Source organism: Pleurodeles waltl, chromosome 1_2 (assembly GCF_031143425.1).
Source record: "Pleurodeles waltl isolate 20211129_DDA chromosome 1_2, aPleWal1.hap1.20221129, whole genome shotgun sequence".
Classification (NCBI taxonomy): Eukaryota; Metazoa; Chordata; class Amphibia; order Caudata; family Salamandridae; genus Pleurodeles; species Pleurodeles waltl.
In genome coordinates, this window is record NC_090437.1 from 750,100,930 (window position 1) to 750,120,835 (window position 19,906).

Sequence of the window (19,906 nt, forward strand, 5' to 3'; positions counted from 1 at the left end):
GATTGTATGGCTTTGTTGTCTGTCTCACTTCGGTGTTCCTGATTTGATGGTTTCCCTTCCTATTCTAGGAGCATTGAGGTCTTACAGTGGTCTTACTGTATTCTCTCATGCTGGAGAGACTTATTTTTTACTTAAAGCATTCCTCTAGAGACCATTTATTTACTTTTTCTGTCCCTCTCCCCCCCCCATCTCTTCACTCCCCTCCCACTCTTTCATCTTCACGTCTTTCGCCCTAGATGTTAGAAAGCCCATTCTAGAATTGTGATCCATGTATGTATACGATTGTTGGTGCAAGCATGCAATTGGAAAAAACATTAGTCAGTGGCTCGGCATTTTGGAGGCAAGACCTATTGGTTTTAGCAGTAGCAGTGCAGTTTCGGTAGGAATAAACCAGCCTGGCGGTCTATAAATTGTCAGAAATAATGCGAATAACTGTACAAAAATGAGTCTTTACTGTAATTGCATGACATTTTGTTCCGTTGATTACAATACCTCCTTTGCTCCAAGTTTCCAGACAACAATTTTATCCATCTTTCTATCCCAAACCACCAGATTTTCCTTACTGTTTATAAATCCAGAGCATGAGGCATGCGGTGTGAAGGGTAAATACATTCACTCCTTCTTGACTTGCATACCTTGTAAAACTGGATCAAGAGAAATCTTCTAACTTAGATAAATTGAATAGTGAAGAGACCACGCGCCTTGCATTTAGCTAAAGTTTCCCAGTCTAAAATAACATAATAAAACATACTGCCATTGTTTTAGCATCTTGAAACTATTAGGAGGTATTTGTTCTAAAAAGAAAACAACTTAATGTTGTGCTGAATTAGGGCTTGTTTTTGCAGCATGCCAGTTCATAGACAGCTATTGTTCAGCTTGAGGGCACACCCAGGCGGACCATTTCCTTCCTCTGGTCATTTGGTACAGTGAGTAGTGCGGACATCCTTGAAGTGTTGCGCATAATCACAGAGGCCGGATTGCCCCATTCAAAAGCGCCCGATCAAGTCCCTGTCGGCAGCAAAAAAATAAAAGGACTTGTAGAGGGGACGGTGAAGTCTACTCCTTCTAGTCAGAGCCCTCCCTCACAGTCTTACTGTCTAATGTTTCATACCTCTGGCCCCCTGCTGGAAATGGAAATAAAATACTCCATGGACCCATAACTTGAGGCGAGGGCAGGCAGTTCGGATGAGATCAGAGTCAGGAGGGGGTGGGGCGGCGACAGCCGGCCTGTGGTTTACCGGTCAGTACATACGCGTTATCATATAGTTCAAGCTGTTGTAGACAATATTATTGGTCACAAGCAGAGTGTATTTTACAATCTGCACGTGATTTCCTAATCTCCTTTATCACTTAAGAGTTAATCTAGTAAGAACAAACTGTTTCTGGTATTTAAAAAAAACACACTGCGTTCTCGAGAATACCCCAATCAGTTACTTTCCAAGTAATGTAATCTTTGTTACCTCCGTGCGTTTTTTAAAGCCAAGACTTGTCACTAGGTATGCAAATTTCGAGCTTAAAATGGGTAAATTTGGAAATGACAATGATAGAATAAAGTGTTTTGGATGAAGGCAGTAGGGCGCTAGTGCTGCCCCCTTTTTCTCCATTAATTAGATGACAGCAGTCATCCAACGTGCCTGATAAGAAGAGCAGAAGTGATCAACTACGTGCAGTCTCTCTATAGCACTGTGAAGGTGAGATCTGCCTTGCTCAAGAGTGGCAACAGGAAAGAATGAATTGATACACATGGAGGGTGGTTAGCATGTTACTTACATCAGCCAAGAAAAACACAGCACGAGGATGATTTTTGTAATTTGTCCTAGTTTTCATTTTCTCTATTCGAGAACCTGATTAAATATCAAAAGACATAACTAGTTCTGCCCACATGGTAGCCACAGGGTGACAAGAAAAAGGATTAAAGCAGCGATATCACAAGCACCGCGAGCCACAAAGCTGCAATGTCAAGAGAAACTTCAACCGAGTGTTCTCTCTAGGCTCAGGTAGCCGGACAGAATGCAACATAGTTATTTGCATGCATTTTGGAATTTGTTCTGCGCCCTGGAAGCGTCGTACCTATTTAAAAGGCCTCCGTGTTCACCCGGTTATGCCTTTGTCTCCAGTACCGGCCCCCACTGAGAAGAGCGTGAAGTGGGCAGAGGGGGCCTTTTACCTGATTTTGGGAGAGCAAGGATGCGTTTTGTGCATGTGTGTCTTGCTCTCCTATCCCCCTGTGGAGAGAGAGAGAGAGTGCTTCTGATGCACAAAAGGCAGCGCTTAAATGTTATTTTCGTGGATAAGATGATTTATGTCCCTCGGGCTCCAAAACTTAGCTTATGGCATCTATTTTTACACTCCTGATGCGTAGCCGGGTTGCACTACTTTATTTTTTACAATGTGTGGTGACTCCTGCCTTTTTATGTGACAGTGTGAAATTCTTTCCCCTTTGCTTTTGAGGGACAAAAACAAGAATGGAAATAACAACTGATGTTTAATCTCGGGATTCCCCATCAAGGGAAAACTGATTACATGACAGTGGCAAACAATGGACATTGTTATAGAGCCTAATAAAGATGATAATATGTCACACACATTATTGGACCTTTCTACTTGTTCCTAATAATGACTACAGTGTCCGCTCGTTTGTTGAACTTAAAGCAGATGTTCTTTGGACACCTAGCTCTGCAAAGTCAAGAGATTCCATCTTTTTCTGTTGTGCGGCATGACTCCATGTACTGGTATCACTGGGTCTCGGTACAGATATTGGTAACTGTCTGAAAGACCTGTCGTTTTTAATGTGTTAACATGTAATTTGAGATAGATTTACTGCTGTTCCTGGCTCTGGTTTAAATGGCCTTCTTATCTTTCAGCAGCCTGCCCCGATTTGAAGGCTATCATCCTGGTCTAGTGTTTGTCCCGACGCTTAAGTGTTTTTCTTTCAGCATTTTCTTTTTCATTGGATGACTTTTACCCTTCCACTATTGCCGGCCGGAAACTATTTTTTCGTGTGTGTTTCTATATGGCATTTGACATTTAGAACTCAGAGCGTGCATATCCATTCTTCTTTCTCCAGTGTGTCACATTCCCTCGCTTTTAACCGCGGCTGTGCTCCAGGCCCACCCCCTTTCCCAGACTCCTCCATCATTTTTCCTGCTTGGAGTTTCTCTTCCCTCAACTTCCCGCCCCGTTCCTTCATTGTCACTCTCTCCCCACTCTGCCCGCTCTTTTCTGTCTTTCTCTCTTACTTGATCACTCGTCTGTTCCCTGTCATTTGGTGTCAGTCGTTCTCCTCACATTTCTTCCCATTTCCAACTTGTTTGACCTCTTTCCTCGCTGATTCTATCTTGTTTTGCAAAGCAATCTGGCAGGTGTTGGGAAACATCTGTGGTGCCCTTTGTTGGCAAGCAGCTACCTGCCCTGCACTTGTCATGATGTGCACTCCTTAGCTTTCCAGTTTAAGTGACATGCTGCATGATAGCGTACATGCTCCAGGTGCTTCCAAGTCTCATCGGTGAATGCCAGTTCAAGGCTTACCACCCATGCTGCCCCATCCTTTCGCCATGATTCTCCCAGCTCGCCTTTGGTGGACATCTTTTGGCAGGGGTCCATGCCAAGACCACCTAACAAGGTCTGGCATGCTAAACTGTACATCCACTGTGTATTCTCAGACATATTGTGGGCTTACCAAGAACATACAGGGGTTTGGAGGCCGTCCATTGCTTACCATGTGTGACCTTTCATGTCACTCATTTGCCTGCCTCTTAAATGTGTTCCAGCTTCTCAGTCTTGCATTTGTCCCTCCATGGAACATAGCCTCTTTCCAACTCTTTCAATTGTCAGTGTTTTCCAGTGGTCTCCCTCAAGTACTTCTCTCCCTCTGCGCTCCATGTGGCACTCTGTTGCCCATGTGCTTTCCCTCACCCATCTTCTCTCATGTTGTGCCCGCTTCATGTACTCTCCCACGCCGCCACCCAGTTGCTTTCTTGCAGCATGACTGAACACCACTGACAGAGCCAATAAATATTGACTTTGCCAATGATTATTTTATTTTTTTTCTATTGCATTCATTTTAATTAAGGTTCATAAGAGAAAAGCAATTGACCGAAGAAAATACTGCTTGAATTTCTGTTAAGTTCTGTTAAGTATATTGTCCTGTGTGACATGTTGAAAGTGAATTAATAGTGAAGTTTTGTGGCTTGTCAGAGTTAAAACTCTTGACCTGCCTAGTTAGGACTCCTTCATGCACTGAAAAAAGTATCTTCTTTTAAGAAGCTTTCACACTACAGCTGGTGCCTTGAGAATCCTCCACTTCTTTTCACACCTCTTTCAGTTCCTGCTGTCTTAGCTCCTGTGTAGAAAATTGGCACCAGCTGCACATTCATACTAAGGACACCAGAGAGCTAACTGCATGCTGTAGACACACTAAACACCAGTTTATAGCGCCCTCGGAAGGAGTGGGGCGATGTCCCTCCATTTCTGAGAACATTGTTATTAGTTAGTTGCACTTCCTTAAAATTATCCTGGTTGAACAACTACTGCCCTGGGTTTGGAATAAAGCTATGATTGGTCATATGGAAATTACAACTGCGATTAATTTGATTTACATCCATTCACCTCTCAGTGATACGTGGGTACCTCCAGTCTTACTATTCCTTGTCATCAAATACAGCCAAGCTTTGTTTATTTACCCTGTGCCGACTGCGTGGTGATTCGTCAATGTCAGATTGTTATGCTCTGCAAGTTGAAGTGCTATCTTACCTTTACATAACCTATAGAGATAGTTGTAATCGTTCTTTCTCGTCTGCTTTGTTGTAGCATTCAAAATAGTTATTTAGCTGTCAGTGGTCTTCAGAACTGTACTGACTGTACTCGTGTATAGCAGAGATATTGTACCTGCTTGCAGACATTGCTGAGTGATTGCAGCTTAAGAAACCAGGTTTCATGCTTGACACCATAGCTGAAGCTGCCTATATTGACTTCTGGCCCATGAGACATTTCTTTAGGACCACATTTCGTAAAACTATGTTCCACATCTGTGTCATCATTTCATTAGATCCGAAAGATGGCGTTAGAATGTTTTATAATGATGTGGATGTTAATTCACAGGCCACTGAAAGTGAGGCTGGTGATATGGACCTCAGCGGGCTGCCAGAGACAGCTGTGGACTCCGAGGATGACGACGATGAAGAGGACATCGAGCGAGCATCGGATCCCCTGATGAGCAGAGATATAGTCCGGGATTGCTTGGAGAAGGACCCCATCGACAGGACAGATGATGACATCGGTAAGTTGAGTCCAGGGTGACGCGATAGTAAGTCCCAGGTGCACCGGGCTGATTTGTGGAGACTGTGTGATAAATGTATCCAGCAAACAAGCAGTTAACTGTGAAGCAATCTGTTGAAGTGTCTTGAGCAACAGAGGCTTCATTTCTCACTTGGTCCAACCTGAATACCGATTTCAGAGCATCCACGAGTATTTACCATTAAATTATACGCCTCCTTGCTTTCTGCCAATGCTTTCTCTTGTCCTGTATGTTGATAATGCACATATTCTCAATTATCTACCTCCCTCCGTGTCCACCATTTGATCAGTTAGCAAAGCCGATCCTCCCTAGCAAAAGCTGTCACCCCACCACCGACAGGTTGGTAGATCTCTTCACAGTGTGCCTGCGAAGCAGGGCGATCGGACAAGGCAAAGGCATTGGGAGTCCGAGTCCACGTTCTCTAGACATTAGGCAAGCCAATCATTTTTAGAATGCTAATAAAATATAAATTACATACTGCTACTAATATAGTTTTGTATCTGGAAGCCCTTCTTCTAAATGTTGCTCATTTTTATTATTGAGTTCCGAGGCACATGGAGAATATTATAGCCAAGTATCAAGAAAAGAAATAAAGGATTAAGAACTCTGCTCTTACGATGTCGGAGACAACTGGGTCATAATTAAGCAATTAATATATTTCTAGGCTTTTCTCGGTCAATAATTTCATAGGTGCTGCTCCTATTGCAGAATGTTTGGCATTCAAAAAGTGTCAGATTTTGAAAATATTGTAATATACACAGAAAAGCCAATCTGCTGAAAAGTGGGATCTATAGATATTCCAGTAAGTGAGAAAATGGGCAGAGAAAACAGTTTAACCTCTTCTTAAAGATGCCACTTTCCCTGTTTGTAATTTTACTTAAGCCTGCCAGGGCAGTTTATTCGTGGAAAACTGGTAAGGCAGAAATGCCCCACTGTTGCAAGAAGCTACAACAGTTAGACCAGGTAACCTTGCACCGACAGACAACTACCTTTTAGTTTTGTAGTGGGTTCGGTTCCTCCTAATGTGCCATGTTGGCATCAAATAATCTACTTCAGTAGAAATACTATTTACATTCTGTATTTGAGACGTTTTTGTTCAAAAAGGTTATTGGAGTTCTTCATGGTGGTCGGTCAGTTGACTACTTACATCGGGCTACCAATTCCAATTGTTAAAATTACGCACCTTTAAAGCAATAGGAGGATTTCATTAATGGCACACAGAAGGCAGTACTAAATCATTCATGTGGCCATCTTTTGTTTGCTGACCTTTTACAATAATAGCCAGAATTGTTAGGGGATTCATGCCATAGGAACTTTTAATAAAAGATCAGTAGGAGATATTTGTGCATTGTTGGCCTACATCCTTGTGTAAAGCTTATGTCCCTTTTACCCATTTTTTTTTTTTTTTTTAGCTTTCTCGTATATGACCAAAGTAAGACTATGATTTCTGATGCTGCAAGTCGACAGTGTTGCACTTATTTCAGAATTCACTGCCCTTTTGTATTTGAATGCAGTGCACAGCAACCGCGCATTGATTCCCATGTCGTCTCGCCATTATCAGCAAAGTAATGGCTTGCCTTGCATGCTCACTTTCCTTGGTTCTTATCTCTAGAGCAACCATGCTGCAGATGGACAATTGTTGGCATAATGTCATAGCTGCAGTTTCAAATGAAAATAATGCCTTTAAAACCAGCCTCTTATCTAAAAAGTGTTCAGCACGTTCAATCGACTGCTCTGTTACTGACATGCATTGTCCTAAAGGCATACGTAAGTCATTGAGCCATTCAGGTTTCTCCAAATTCAAACTGCAGTTTATTTAATCATTGTTTTTTTTATTCCTAATACAGAAGAGTGGAATATTAATAATTGTATGTGCTGTTGACATATATTATGGGCATTTGTGCAGCTACAATCAGCCATAAGCATGGCCTGAAGGTTAGGTGTTTGTGGGTCCTTCATCAGGCAATAATATGCTACTAGCCTGTCTCAGATTCAGTGGCGGCGTCATTGTCAGTGAGCTTTTGGTGTGAGCTTTTGGTGTGAGAATTTAGCGCCTGAGAGGTCCGCAGGACAAGGTTTCCCCTAGGAAACATGCCCTTTGACCAACAATCAGAGGGTGGATTTGTTGATGTTAGATCATGGAATGTTGTGGCAAGTGCTGTTGGAAGCATCATCATGATATGCCATTATAACCAATATTGGCATGGGAATGTTGTGTCTAAAGTGTGCTGTTGGCGTGTGTGTGTTTGTTACAGTAATATCAAATTCTGAGAACATATTAACTAGTGCAGTGGAAAATGAATCACACCGGTTAAATCTATCTTTATGAATAGCTTCTTACGAGCAAGGTTGGTTGTAATTATCAGTACCTCAAGTCAACAAGTAATGCATACCAGCCTTGTTGTTCTCAGGGACTCTACCATTGGATTTGTGTGCTGACCTTGTGCAATCATACTATATTTTGATCCTTTAGGAAAAACGAGTCTGTCAAAGCTGGTTCCAGAAACGCAACCATTGGAATGCACGTATTTCTTTATCTTAATATTAATGCTTACAGTGGAGGGAAAAGTGCTTTCCAATCCTATTTGTCGACTCACACCTCTGACTGCCTTTGAACCAACTCTTAATAAGCTATAACTGACCAACAATTATTAACTTAAACTCAGAATGTCACAAATATATTTGCTGTACGTTTTGTTTAAGCCATTGCTCGAACAATTCAGACTATGTTAAATGCACTCATACAAGGCTCAATTTTGTACAGTACAATATATCCGGCTTTGCTTAAATATGTGTGATCAGTAAACCATGCTTTCTATGTTGCATGATCTGTCTGTAATACTTTAACACTGCTGCCCTCCAAAAGCCAACACGGTCTATTGGGAGACAGAGACACACCAGCTTTAGCGTGATGAAAAACAAGTGATAACTGCTGTGGACCAGAAGTAAAGGTGTTTCACTCCGATTTCACATCCTTTGGACTGGATGCAAATCCCAAGTCTATTACTTTTGTATTTTAGTTAAGTTCTTCACTTTGGACCCAAAATTTCACATAATTCTAGATTATCAATATCACTTGGAATACATTCTTTATAGAACATCAGCATCTCATGGACACACCCTGAGAGGCAAGTGGTGAAACGGCGAAGAGCCTCCTGGTTACTAGTCTGGCACATTTGTAAAAGATCATTGTTATCTGCCACTTGGTCTGCAAGACATTCCCAGCATCTCCCAGTGAATGATGCAACAATTACTGTAAAAACGAACTTCGCAGCTTCATACATTTTGTAATCCTTATTGTTGGAGATGTAGGAACAGGTGAGGAGAACCATTTTTTTTCTTGTCACCGGGAGGCCTCTTGAAACCCATGATAGTCATAAATTAAAGTTTTAAAGATAACACAGTTATTTTCATGATGCCACCTTTTGCTGCCAATTACATGGATTATTATTGGTGATAAAATGACCATTCATGCAAAGATCCCACAATGTTCCTTTTTTAATAACAAAAAAAAAAAGTAATTGAAAAGTAAATTCGTGGAAATGGAACTTTGCAATAAACATGTAATTGTCAAGTCAAACAAATAAATGGGATTCCTTTAAATATCAAATTGTACAACTAGAACTATTTTTTTGACTGAAGCTGTGGAAATGCGTGTATCTCATTGAGCTTCCCTTCCTTCAGAGCAACTCTTGGAATTCATGCATCAATTGCCTGCTTTTGCCAACATGACCATGTCTGTGAGAAGGGAGCTATGTGCTGTCATGGTGTTTGCTGTGGTAGAGCGGGCTGGGACCATAGTTCTGAACGATGGTGAAGAGGTAAGACCTGATTTATTTTTTTATTGTTTTTTATGAAAATACCTGTTTGCTTATTTTCACTAAGAAATAGTTTTTCTCAGTCAAAGGCTTGTGAAGAAAGCCCATCTAAGCACAGATTTGGGAAATGAAATTCAGTTCTACCCACAAAATATTGGCCCTGTTGTTCGGTAATATTTGACCAGCATTTCATGGTTTTTCCAATATGCGATTAAAATGTGGTAGAATCAGATTTAAAAAGAATACACCATGTGCCCACACAGTAAGTGTTTAAATGTGGCAGTGGTGTCTGAAAACATACAGAAATCCTTTCTGAAATTGATAATAAAATGTTTGTTAGAATATTTTTTAAGGATTTAAACTGGTAGTTAAAGCAAACAAACTGTACACTAATTTAAAGCTGCAAGTAGTTAAAGATTAAAATTACTTTTAAAAGATTTAAATTATTTTTACAGTTGAAACACATTTGGAGTTAACATTTTTTCAAACTATTGAAATTGTAAGTTAAATGTTTTATTATTTAGAATGTTAGTTGATTTATGTAAAATGTTTTTAAAGTTTAATAAATAGAATTAGTAAAACGAGTTAGGTATTCAAATATTTGCTAATTTGTAGTTAAACATTTCTGAAATGTAGGGTATTAGAATACTCAGAATAAGCTAAACCTATTTGGGAATGTAAAAAATGTAATTTACAACTGGTTAAAAACTTGGTCTAGGTGAGTTTTCAACCTAATGTAGATTGTTTTTAGCAACTTTAATTTGTATTTTAGTTAACAATATTACAGAGCAAGTGACTCTGGCAACCTAATCCAACAGCACCCCAACATGTGCCATGCCAAATGACCTACCACGTTATTAACCTATATTGGAGTGCCCCATTTGCCACACTTCTTTACTAATCCTCTCCTTGTATGTAGGTTGTTTTTCTTCTTTCAGGTTTGACCATTCCTGCTATCTACTGAGCAGCCTGTGTCAATTAATACATCTTTACTCTTCAAGCAGATGATGTTTGAAAAAAAAAAGTTGATTCTGGAACCGTGACAGACCCCTCAGTTTTAGGGAGTAATACCATAAAGAACATTTTGTAACAGTGGTGGTTACGGTAAATTGATAATCCCAGAAGGGTGGTTTGGACCTTGGAAACCTTGTTGTTTTTAGGTGTAACATCACTCCGGGGAATTTCTTTATTGGAAGGTATTCTCATATTTTGTCTGAGACATCAAGTGTGGCTCCGGCATCACCTGATGATTCACAAATGACAGAAGCCGCTCTCGTACATCTAGGACATTGATACTCAAAGTACGGCCCGTGGGCCTCATGCGGCCCCACTGACCTTTACATGCGGCCCTTTGAGCAACAGGAGCACTGGGCAGCTGTTTGCTCGACTCTGCACTAACAATAAAAATATGAAATACACACACAATCATTTATTTCAAGCTCAATTGGTCTTAAAGAAAGGAAGTAACTATGGACTCCTGCACTTAACTTTAGAAACGCCTTCATTTTTAAAGACATCTTGCAACAGATATGTAAAACTAAGACAGCCTCTTCAAAATTAAAAAAGTGTATTTAGTTAACATGCAGAACCTTTTCGCCTTAGTACAATTTATTTTATCAGTGCACTGAGATGTATCCATTTAAAAGTGATAGTTTTCAAGCATAAATTTGGAAACATTAATTATTTCCCTAACCCTGAGAACATCACCAATAGTAAATTAAAGAGACAAGTCACTTGGTATGTGCGCTTTATGGGTGGCCTGGGTTCCTATCATACATGAACATCATTACACTTTAATAAATCAAACATAGAAGCAGGTTTTGTGCAGCACACCATGAATCATGTATTTCAAGGCCATCTTAAATGTGATAATGCAGAAAAAGGAGGGAAAGTGAGACTAAACAATTGTCTAGGATCACACAATTTGGAAAAGTGGGTAAGCCGGGATTAGTTCCAGGTTTTCTGGTTTCCCATTGTTTATTTCAGCCACTAGATGTATATAATTTGCTTCTCCTACACCTACCTTGCCACCAATCCCCCCACCACCCCACCCGACCGCCACTGCCCTGGCATCAATGCGGCCGACAGGCACATCACAGACCAAACTTTTTGGCCACTGGGAAAATGTTTGCGAGTACCCATGATCTAGGAGGTCCCAGGCCCAGCTCTGCCTGTGCTGCTGCATCCCTCTTGCTCCTGTCTTCTCCTTGCTTCCTCCCTCCCCCCGTTTTTTAAGTGCCTTCTCCTTGATTTTCCCTCATTCTCACTGCTTTCTTTTTGCCTTTTCCTCTGCTTTTTATGTGCGCTGCTCCTTGCTCTTCCTTCATTCTCACTGCTTTTTTCTTGCTTTTCCCCGTTTTTTGTGTGCCTTAACCTTGCTTTACCCTAGTTTTCACTGCTTTCGCTTTATTTTGCCCTATTTTCTGTTTGCCTTCTCCTTGCTACTCCCTCTTTTTCACTGCTATCTCTTTGTTTTCCCCCATTTTTTTGTGTGCCTTTGCCTTGCCCTCCTTTTTCACTGCTTTCTCCTTGCTTTTCCTCTCATTGCCGTTCCTGCCTGCCACCCATTATTTCCTGCTGTGTCCCGCCCACCGCTTCCGAGCACCCATACCTCCTCCCAGGACATACTTATGGAAGGCCACAGTGCGACCCAGTTGAGCAGCTCCGAGGCCCAGCTCGCTCCTTGCTGCTGAATTGCTCTTACTCCTGTCTTCTCCTTGCCTTTTCCCCATTTCTTTGAGTATCTTCCCCTTGCTTCGCCCTCGTTCTCACTGTTTTCACCTTGATTTCCTCCATTCTTTGTGTGCCCACTCCTTGCTTTTTCAATATTCTCACTCATGAAAAACGTAATACTTTTAATTGGAGAGTACTGGCACTTCTCAGAAACAAGCAGGTACTCTGGCACAGAGTACCTGAACTTTAATTTTTTCATTTCAAGCACTGGTTAAACCCTCTCTTCCCTCTACTTCTAGCACCTTTTTTTCGAATTGGGCATCTTAGTTGGGTCATTGAGCCGCTGTAAGTATCCATGTGCTTCTGTTGGACTTGAGGCCTTCTCCCCTCAGAGCTCTTCTAGTTGCCACAACATGAATCTTAGTGCGGAAACACCTTATTATTGTCACTTTCCGTCTCCAAGTACTCCTATCTGTTCATTCCTCTTAAAGATTGCCTCTTTATTTGGCAGCTTTCTGAAAGATGGACAGGCGAGGATGGCAGTGTTTCCCTACTTTCTTGGCTTTGTCCCCGATTGCTCCGGCGAGAGGACCTTGCAGCCCTCAGCAGTGTTTTCAACCATAACCAGGATTCCTTTTTCACAATACCACCTCTGCACTTCTGATCACACCTCAGCTTCTGTTCTGCATCCCGTCTGAGGCCCCTCGATGTGAATGACCTGCACATCAGTGCTGCTGCACATCACTTGTCTCTTTGGGCTGCAGAACTACACCTGCCTTTCGCGCAGACGCCTCCCTGTGTCTGTTTCTGCAGCAAGTTCACATCATTTCTACTTAGATTGCAAAACTGTATGGCTTGCTGGGAATCGTGCAGCACTGTGCTAGGGACAGAGCTCCGCGGGACTCAACCTGTTTCAGTACTTTTACACCTTTTAAAAGTGTGTGTTTAACATTTTCTGAAATACATATAGACTGGTAAAGCTCAAAAAATGAGTCTTTCGCTTCTTTGTTCTAAATTACCTTAGAACAGAATATTAAGAGTGACAAAAAACAGAAAACATTTTATAAAATCGACTGTCAAAACAAGTCAAAACAAGTCTCAAGTCAAAACAATATTTAGAAGTTGCCCACAATTCTGTTGGTTCATTTTTGGACTGTTTATTTTCACATATAGCTTTGAGGAGTAGAGAAAACACTGAAGTATGCTTCAGGGTAGTAACTTAATAAGGAAGAAGCAGCAAATAGCAGATGTTCAGACCTCGGGAGGGTGGTGCTTCTTTATTAAATAAACCATTTTAGTGCCAGCAAAATTGCAGTGCAGCTTCTATATTATTGTTTGAAGGTCTACAGTCACATTTCTGGTTTTACATCTCTTTAGAGGTTTAAGTCTTAATCCTTTAAGGAGGCTTCATACTACCCCACATCTAATTTGAGGGTTAAAATGATCAGTATATTGATTGGAGTCAGGCTGCAAAGCACAGGAGTCATAAGCACAGAGAAATATCCACTTTCTAAAAGTGGCATTTCTACAATGGTAATAAAAAATCCACCTACACCAGTAAGCATAATTTCTCATTACCATCCCAAACATGCCCACTCTACCCCTCATAGATCAGAAATTACCACTTAGACATTGGTAAGGGCATTCCCAATGAAAACCTATAAGAGAGACAGCACTCACAGCAGTGAGAAACCAAATAGGCTGTCACTGTGAGACTGTGACTCACTTTGTATTAGACCACTGCCCATTACAATTAGTCCTGCACATCCGAGGATACCCACCTGGCGGCTTTAGACCGAGGCACTACGCAATCCCCCATTTAGGGAAGAAATGTATCAGTCAATGTTTCAATCTTAAAGGATCTATCCCGTCCAGGGCCCAGAAGTGGACGTGCACAGAGTGGTCATGTGGGGTCAGAACTAGAGGCCCTTGAGAGGGAGCTGCGCCCCCTGGAGAAGGAGGTGGCTCACTGCACTGTGGAGGTGGAGAGGCTCCAGCAGCTACATTAACAGTATAGGGAGGCAGAAACGCACCTGGGTAGCCATGATTAAAAACTTTGATTGACTATGCTACATGTTGAGGGAGACTGATCGGAAAGTCTGTTGGTGTGGCTGCTTATGGAAGACCAACAAGCAAGGTGATGGCTCACTGGTAGCCACACAGCCTGCCATTAATGATGCCTGTCGGACTATTATCAAACTTTGTACAGAGTTAGGGACACTCCTTGAGTGAACTGCAGTTGCCCCGCTTGTACCCTCTCTAGGGGGCAGAAATGGAAGTGCCAGTCCAACTGCAAGAAGTAAGGACTGACATATGGCCAGATTGCCCAGAACAAGATGCCAGGCATGGATGGGCTGCCAATCGAGTACTTTAACACATTCTCAGCCCTGATCACCTAACCTCTTTTGGAGCTGTAAAATGAAGCCAAAGTGAATGGTCTGCTCCTGGACTCGCTCTGCTAGGCACTAATCGAGGTCTTCCCCAATTCTGGACCCTACGGATGTTTATTTTTACTGCCCATTATCTCTCCTTAACCTCAATTGTAAAATCTTTGGGAGGGTGCTTGCGAACATACTGCTCCCTATAATCTGCACCCTGGTGCACAACGAGCAATCAGGATTTATACCTGGGCACAGCACCTTTTTGAATATCCAACAGCTCTTGTGGCTCATGGACAAGCTAAGTAGTGGTGTCTCTTGACATTAAAAAAGCTTTCGACACCCTGAGCTGGGACTTCTTACTGATGACCCTGTAAAGCATGGGCTTCTGGCTTGGTTACCTGAGCTGGATTTGCATGTTCTACACGAACCCATTGGGGAGAGTCCAGACCGGCCAGTTGATCTCGGACACCTTCCCCGTCCACTGAGGCACCAAGCAGGGGTGCCCATTATAATTGCCAATTTTTGCAATAGCTTTGGAGCCACTGGCTTGCTGCATGTGCTTGCAGACTCAAGACTGGGCGATTACAGAATTGGGCATCCACCACGTTGTCTCGCTACATGGGGACAATGCTCTGGTCTTCTTGCAGGAGGTGGGGCCTCCCTCCCGGGCCTGATGTTCTTTCTTGATGAATTTGGGGTTGTATCTGGGCTCAAGGTCAATTGGTCGAAGTCTTACCTGTCCCCCTCCCTCCAACCCCTGCACCAGACAGAAGTTTCTTGCCAGAACATTAGCTCATATGGTGTCTTGATACCTTCAAATACTTGGGCATCCATATATACCACACAGACAAGGACCTCAAGAGGGTAATGTGGATAGGGCAATGAGGTAGGTCTGAAGCGCCCCCTTTTTCTTGCATTCACTGCCTCTCTTCTCCTTACGGCAAGTGGTCACTGCCAGAATGCTCGTGCCACCCTGCTTATTGATTTATTTGTGGCTCTCCCACTTGTGCTTCCCAGGTCCTTCTTTCGGGAGCTACATGTTCTTCTACTGGAATTAGTATGGAGCGGAACGTCAGCGGGTGGCTACCACTACTCTGCTTGTTTGAGGGAGGGCCTCTTCATCGCTTATTTCTCAAAATGGCTCTGGTTTACAGAGGTGACCTATCTTATTCTTGCTGACTGGGTCAGAGTTTACAAATGGCAATGCACACGCAATAATACACTGTGCACCCTTTATTGATAACAGCTGAATGAATGCAGTATCGCCAGTCATTAACCGTCAATTAATGTTAACTTAACAATGTTCCCTGCTACACTGTGGTCAGTATAGGTAATGGGCGCAAAGGATCAGTCTCTGTTTGCTACAGATGCGTCTAATTCCTCTAGGCCTTATTTGGCTTTGCACTTAGTGAAGCTCTTGAATCTGGTATGTCCAATATCTGCAGTGTGTCTTTTTGACAAGTCAGTCAATGTGTGTTCTTCAAAATATCATCTTGCTGTGTGTCAGAGGAGCCCAAGGTTCGCCCTCACCAACTCTGCCTGTCGGGCTATTCCATGAATGCCTTCATGTTTTCATGCGACTTATACTGTATAGAAACTGTCACTGTATTCAACCTTGACGGAGCCCTCGGTTGCCATGAATCTTGAGCATTGAAACATCTAAAACAGGCTTCCAGATCTGAATTTGGGTGCCAAATCTGACAATATACTCTTGTGAAATTTGACAATATACTCTTGTGGAACACCAGCCTCCACGGTCGATACTGCGTTGAACACAGATGTACGGATACAAAATCCAGTAATGAGAGAATGCGTCAACTTGGCTGATGCAAATGTTCAGGTCTGAATGAATCGCAGATTTCTTACTTGACATGTGTCAGTATTACCGCCTCAGGCGAAGAGGTCTCGCAAGAGCAAATTGTCATTATCAATCAGCAGATGAAAACTGACATCTTTGTGGAAGTGACATGATTATCTTTTGTAAATAAGTTACACAATAGAAAAGATGTAATACAAGTATGTTTTAAATTGTAACGTAAACATAAAAAATACCCTCATTTTTGTCCTGCCTTTTAAATACTGAATGGACGGTCATCTTGGCCAATGGCTTTCTTCTTACTCCTGTTTTTATCTTTTTTATTTGCAGTTGGATTCCTGGTCTGTCATCCTGAATGGGTCAGTGGAAGTGACATACCCCGATGGAAGAACAGAGATCCTCTGTATGGGAAACAGTTTTGGTGTCTCCCCTACAATGGAGAAGGAATACATGAAAGGAGTAATGAGAACCAAAGTTGATGACTGCCAGGTGGGTTGAGACTAACATAGAAAAAACACTGCATCTCCGGGACACCTCAGTGACCTTAAAAAAAAATGTGTGTGCCTCCTTTTTATGAAAACGTGTGCAAGATATTGCAGTGTCTGGTGGTGGATGTTCCATTTTCATTGGCTGCTGTTACGAGGTTTATAAACTCCGAGAATCCAAAAAAACAGCAAAGTGCATTGGACGCCATTGCACAATTCCCTACGTTTCCTTTAAGGACGATTCTTTTCAGCACGAATCTTTCGCAGCTTGGCATGCTGTCTATCATCCCACCATGTACTGGGTTGAGCCTTTGCTTCCCCAGTCTTGGAGATGTTTGTGATTTGCTTCCTGAACCCCTAGTCAAATGAACCTACTAGTGTTCATGGATTGCTTTGGGGTCCAGTCACGGTGCATCAGACACAGAAGCAGCGAATAGCCAGAGCCGTTCAAGCAGCCCTGTGCCCTGTTCACCCTCATTCCAGCCACCAAGTGGGCCGCCTCATTCTGTATCACATGAGCGTTGCAGTCATTTCCTTTGGAGGCTCGAATAAAAAACATTATCACTGTTCAGTTGAGCACATGAATAGAAAACGGTTATGTATGTAGACAGTTACGTTTTTATCCATGTAACTATGATCTTCAGTGAAAACCAGGCGAATTTAAGGATCCCACAATGAATGCATGTGAGACAAATGCAAGCATACTGATTTTCAGTGGATTGATTGCATATGAATTTGTTGGTCTTAAAAGTGGACTGGATTTGCATATTTCATGGTTCAACTAAACTAGTTCCAAGTGTTGCATGGATGCTACAACTCTGCTTGTAACTGTAAAGTGTCTTATTAAAATGTATCTAGGTTTTGGGTAACTGAGATCCACTGAATCATTCAGTTAATAGGGCAGTTAGAGCCTGTGAACCATCCGGCAGAAAATAATGCAAAAGAAAAAAAACTATAAATGTCATACGCTTTTTTCAAATTCATATAGACGAGTAACGTGAGGTGCTGAAAACATCAGTGATTCTATCATTAAATTCAGCAAAAACAGTACCTGAAAACGGGGAGTTTATAACACGTAAACGGAGCCTCAATTTCTATCTGAGTGGAACATTGAAAGTAATTTTCTACGTTCAGGAAAAACAAAATGTTTCGCACTAGCACTTGTTTCCATGCATCAGCGTGAGAGCGATGTGAGGGAGCCTGGCAGTGAAATGGAACGTCTCTCTGGTTGCAGTTTCATTCGTGCCCCTGCGGCTTTCTCTTTGACACATAACCGCAACAGCACGTAGCAAAACCAAAGACCAAAAACCAACAAGCATAGCACAAGAAACCTAAAGGTGAAATGTAGAATGTAAAATGTCTGCGGCCTCAGATGCAGTAGTAAGAAGACTGAGATACAGCACCTCACAGAGAATTTGAATTTTGACATACTTATTTGATGTAATTGTATCTGTGAAAAGCCCTATGTGTATTCCATGTGATCCTGCTGGATTAACATGAGATGAAGGCTTTTACCACTGTATCGTTCTTCTAGCCAAGGAATCTTGACTACTTCCTCCCATGCAGTAAAGGTGCATCACTCCTTAAAAATGCATTATCCTTAAAAGGTGCCAATTATTGTCTTGTTTCCTAAAAATATAGGAAGAGGGCACAGAAACCAAAGTCCGTAGCTTTGAAAAGGGAGCCTTTTCCCTGTTTGTTTAGCTGAATCCCTCCTTCAGATTGTGGCATGTTTCTCCAAGCATGTTACTAAATGCCTTCAGTCACATTTATCCTTGGTGTAGGCGGTACCCCAAGCAACAACCACTTCTTAAACTGCTGCCGTGTATAAACCACGTAAATGACAGATTTATCTTTTGCAGTGGCAAAGAAAAGCCTGTGAAAGCAAATTCATTTCTACATACAAACACAACCTTTTAACACATCTCACACCACCGCAAGATGAGTCTTCACTGGAAGAAACTCCTGCTTTTCACTTTAGTGAAGTCCCACCTTTAGTGGAACGTAGCTTTCTTTGTCCATTTATTCATGATCCCTGCAGAAGTCATCTTTTACATATATTGTATTGTTTTCCAAGTAGGACCCCTATCCAATATTTGAACAAAAAAAACAACAAAGTAAAAGTAGGGAGGGAGTTTTATTTTCTCTTGACAGCCCGTAATGTATTTGTACACTGGAAAGACCAACTGAGAGCCGTTTTTGTGCAATGCAAAATCTTTTTTTCCGGACTCAAACTTGGGAAAGGCAGTGATTCATAAGATCCTCCACCCCCACTGTGATGAAAATTGTAGACAGTATACGAAGTCCTTTTGCCCTTCTAAAAATGTGCTTAACTTCTAGCTGTTTGCTATTGTAATCACTGTTACTTTGATGGTCTTAGACAATATTCTCTCCATCTTCTGGTCTTACACATTTGACGTGGGAACACTGATATCACTGATGACATTGTCATGTACAGTATTGTTTCCTAAAAGCAAATATTCAATAGTAATTGATACTTTAGGTCTTTTGATAAAATGCATGGTTTACAGTCTTCTTTCCAACCGTGTTAAGTTATACTGAGCTTGCGGAGGATATTGAAAATGTTTCCCTGTGTTCTCTGCTTCTGTCTCTTTAACTCATTTTTTTCCTTGTCCTAGTTTGTATGCATAGCACAGCAGGATTACTGCCGCATCCTCAACCAAGTGGAAAAGAACATGCAAAAGGTGGAGGAAGAAGGCGAGATAGTGATGGTGAAGGAGCACCGGGAACTGGATCGCACGGGGACTAGAAAGGGCCACATAGTTATTAAGGTAAGAAACTAAAACTTCACATAGCATTAGGAACTGCCTGTCATTGGAAAAGTATACTGTACACATTCCTTCAAAGTTCATTATGCCCTTTATTAATTTGAAAGAGAGCTGAAACATGGTAACTCATTAGTTTATTAAATGAAAGACTGCTTTAATCACCTCTGTGGAGAAAGGTTAATTGACTCAAGTTTCCATTTGATTATCTTGCCAGTCATTTGTCAATTAGAGTTTTGTGTCCTTTTCTGCTTTTCAGTCAGTTATTGTATCACATGCATGTATTTTATCTTGCTGTCTGATGTCATTTTGCAGGGGACAGCTGAAAGACTAACAATGCATTTGGTGGAAGAACACTCTGTGGTAGATCCAACATTTATAGAAGATTTCCTGCTGACATACAGAACTTTTCTGACAAGCCCCATGGATGTGGGAAAGAAGCTGTTGGAATGGTTCAACGATCCATGCCTCAGGGACAAGGTTGGAAGATAATTGATTGCTAGTGTATTTATGTTGTTCATACACCTTTCAGACTTCAATACTCTAGTTCAGTGGTTCCTACCCTATCAGCCTCTGATACTCTTGTTCAGTGGTTCTTAACCTTTTGAGATCTGTGGACCCCTACCTAATCATTACTAGAATCTGGGGACC

At 41.8% G+C, this 19,906-nt stretch overlaps 1 protein-coding gene across 33 annotated transcripts in view; it reads left to right on the top strand.

The window, feature by feature from the left end:
* The window catches only part of RAPGEF2 (Rap guanine nucleotide exchange factor 2), a 681,573-nt gene that overhangs the window by 554,116 nt on the left and 107,551 nt on the right, over nucleotides 1-19,906 (top strand). For all 33 annotated transcript variants that reach the window (XM_069243519.1, XM_069243546.1, XM_069243572.1 and 30 more), the window contains 5 exons: nucleotides 5,101-5,278; nucleotides 8,981-9,117; nucleotides 16,315-16,473; nucleotides 19,109-19,261; nucleotides 19,571-19,735. In XM_069243519.1, the coding sequence (XP_069099620.1) occupies nucleotides 5,101-5,278; nucleotides 8,981-9,117; nucleotides 16,315-16,473; nucleotides 19,109-19,261; nucleotides 19,571-19,735 (792 nt within the window). The remainder of the gene's footprint in view (nucleotides 1-5,100; nucleotides 5,279-8,980; nucleotides 9,118-16,314; nucleotides 16,474-19,108; nucleotides 19,262-19,570; nucleotides 19,736-19,906) is intronic.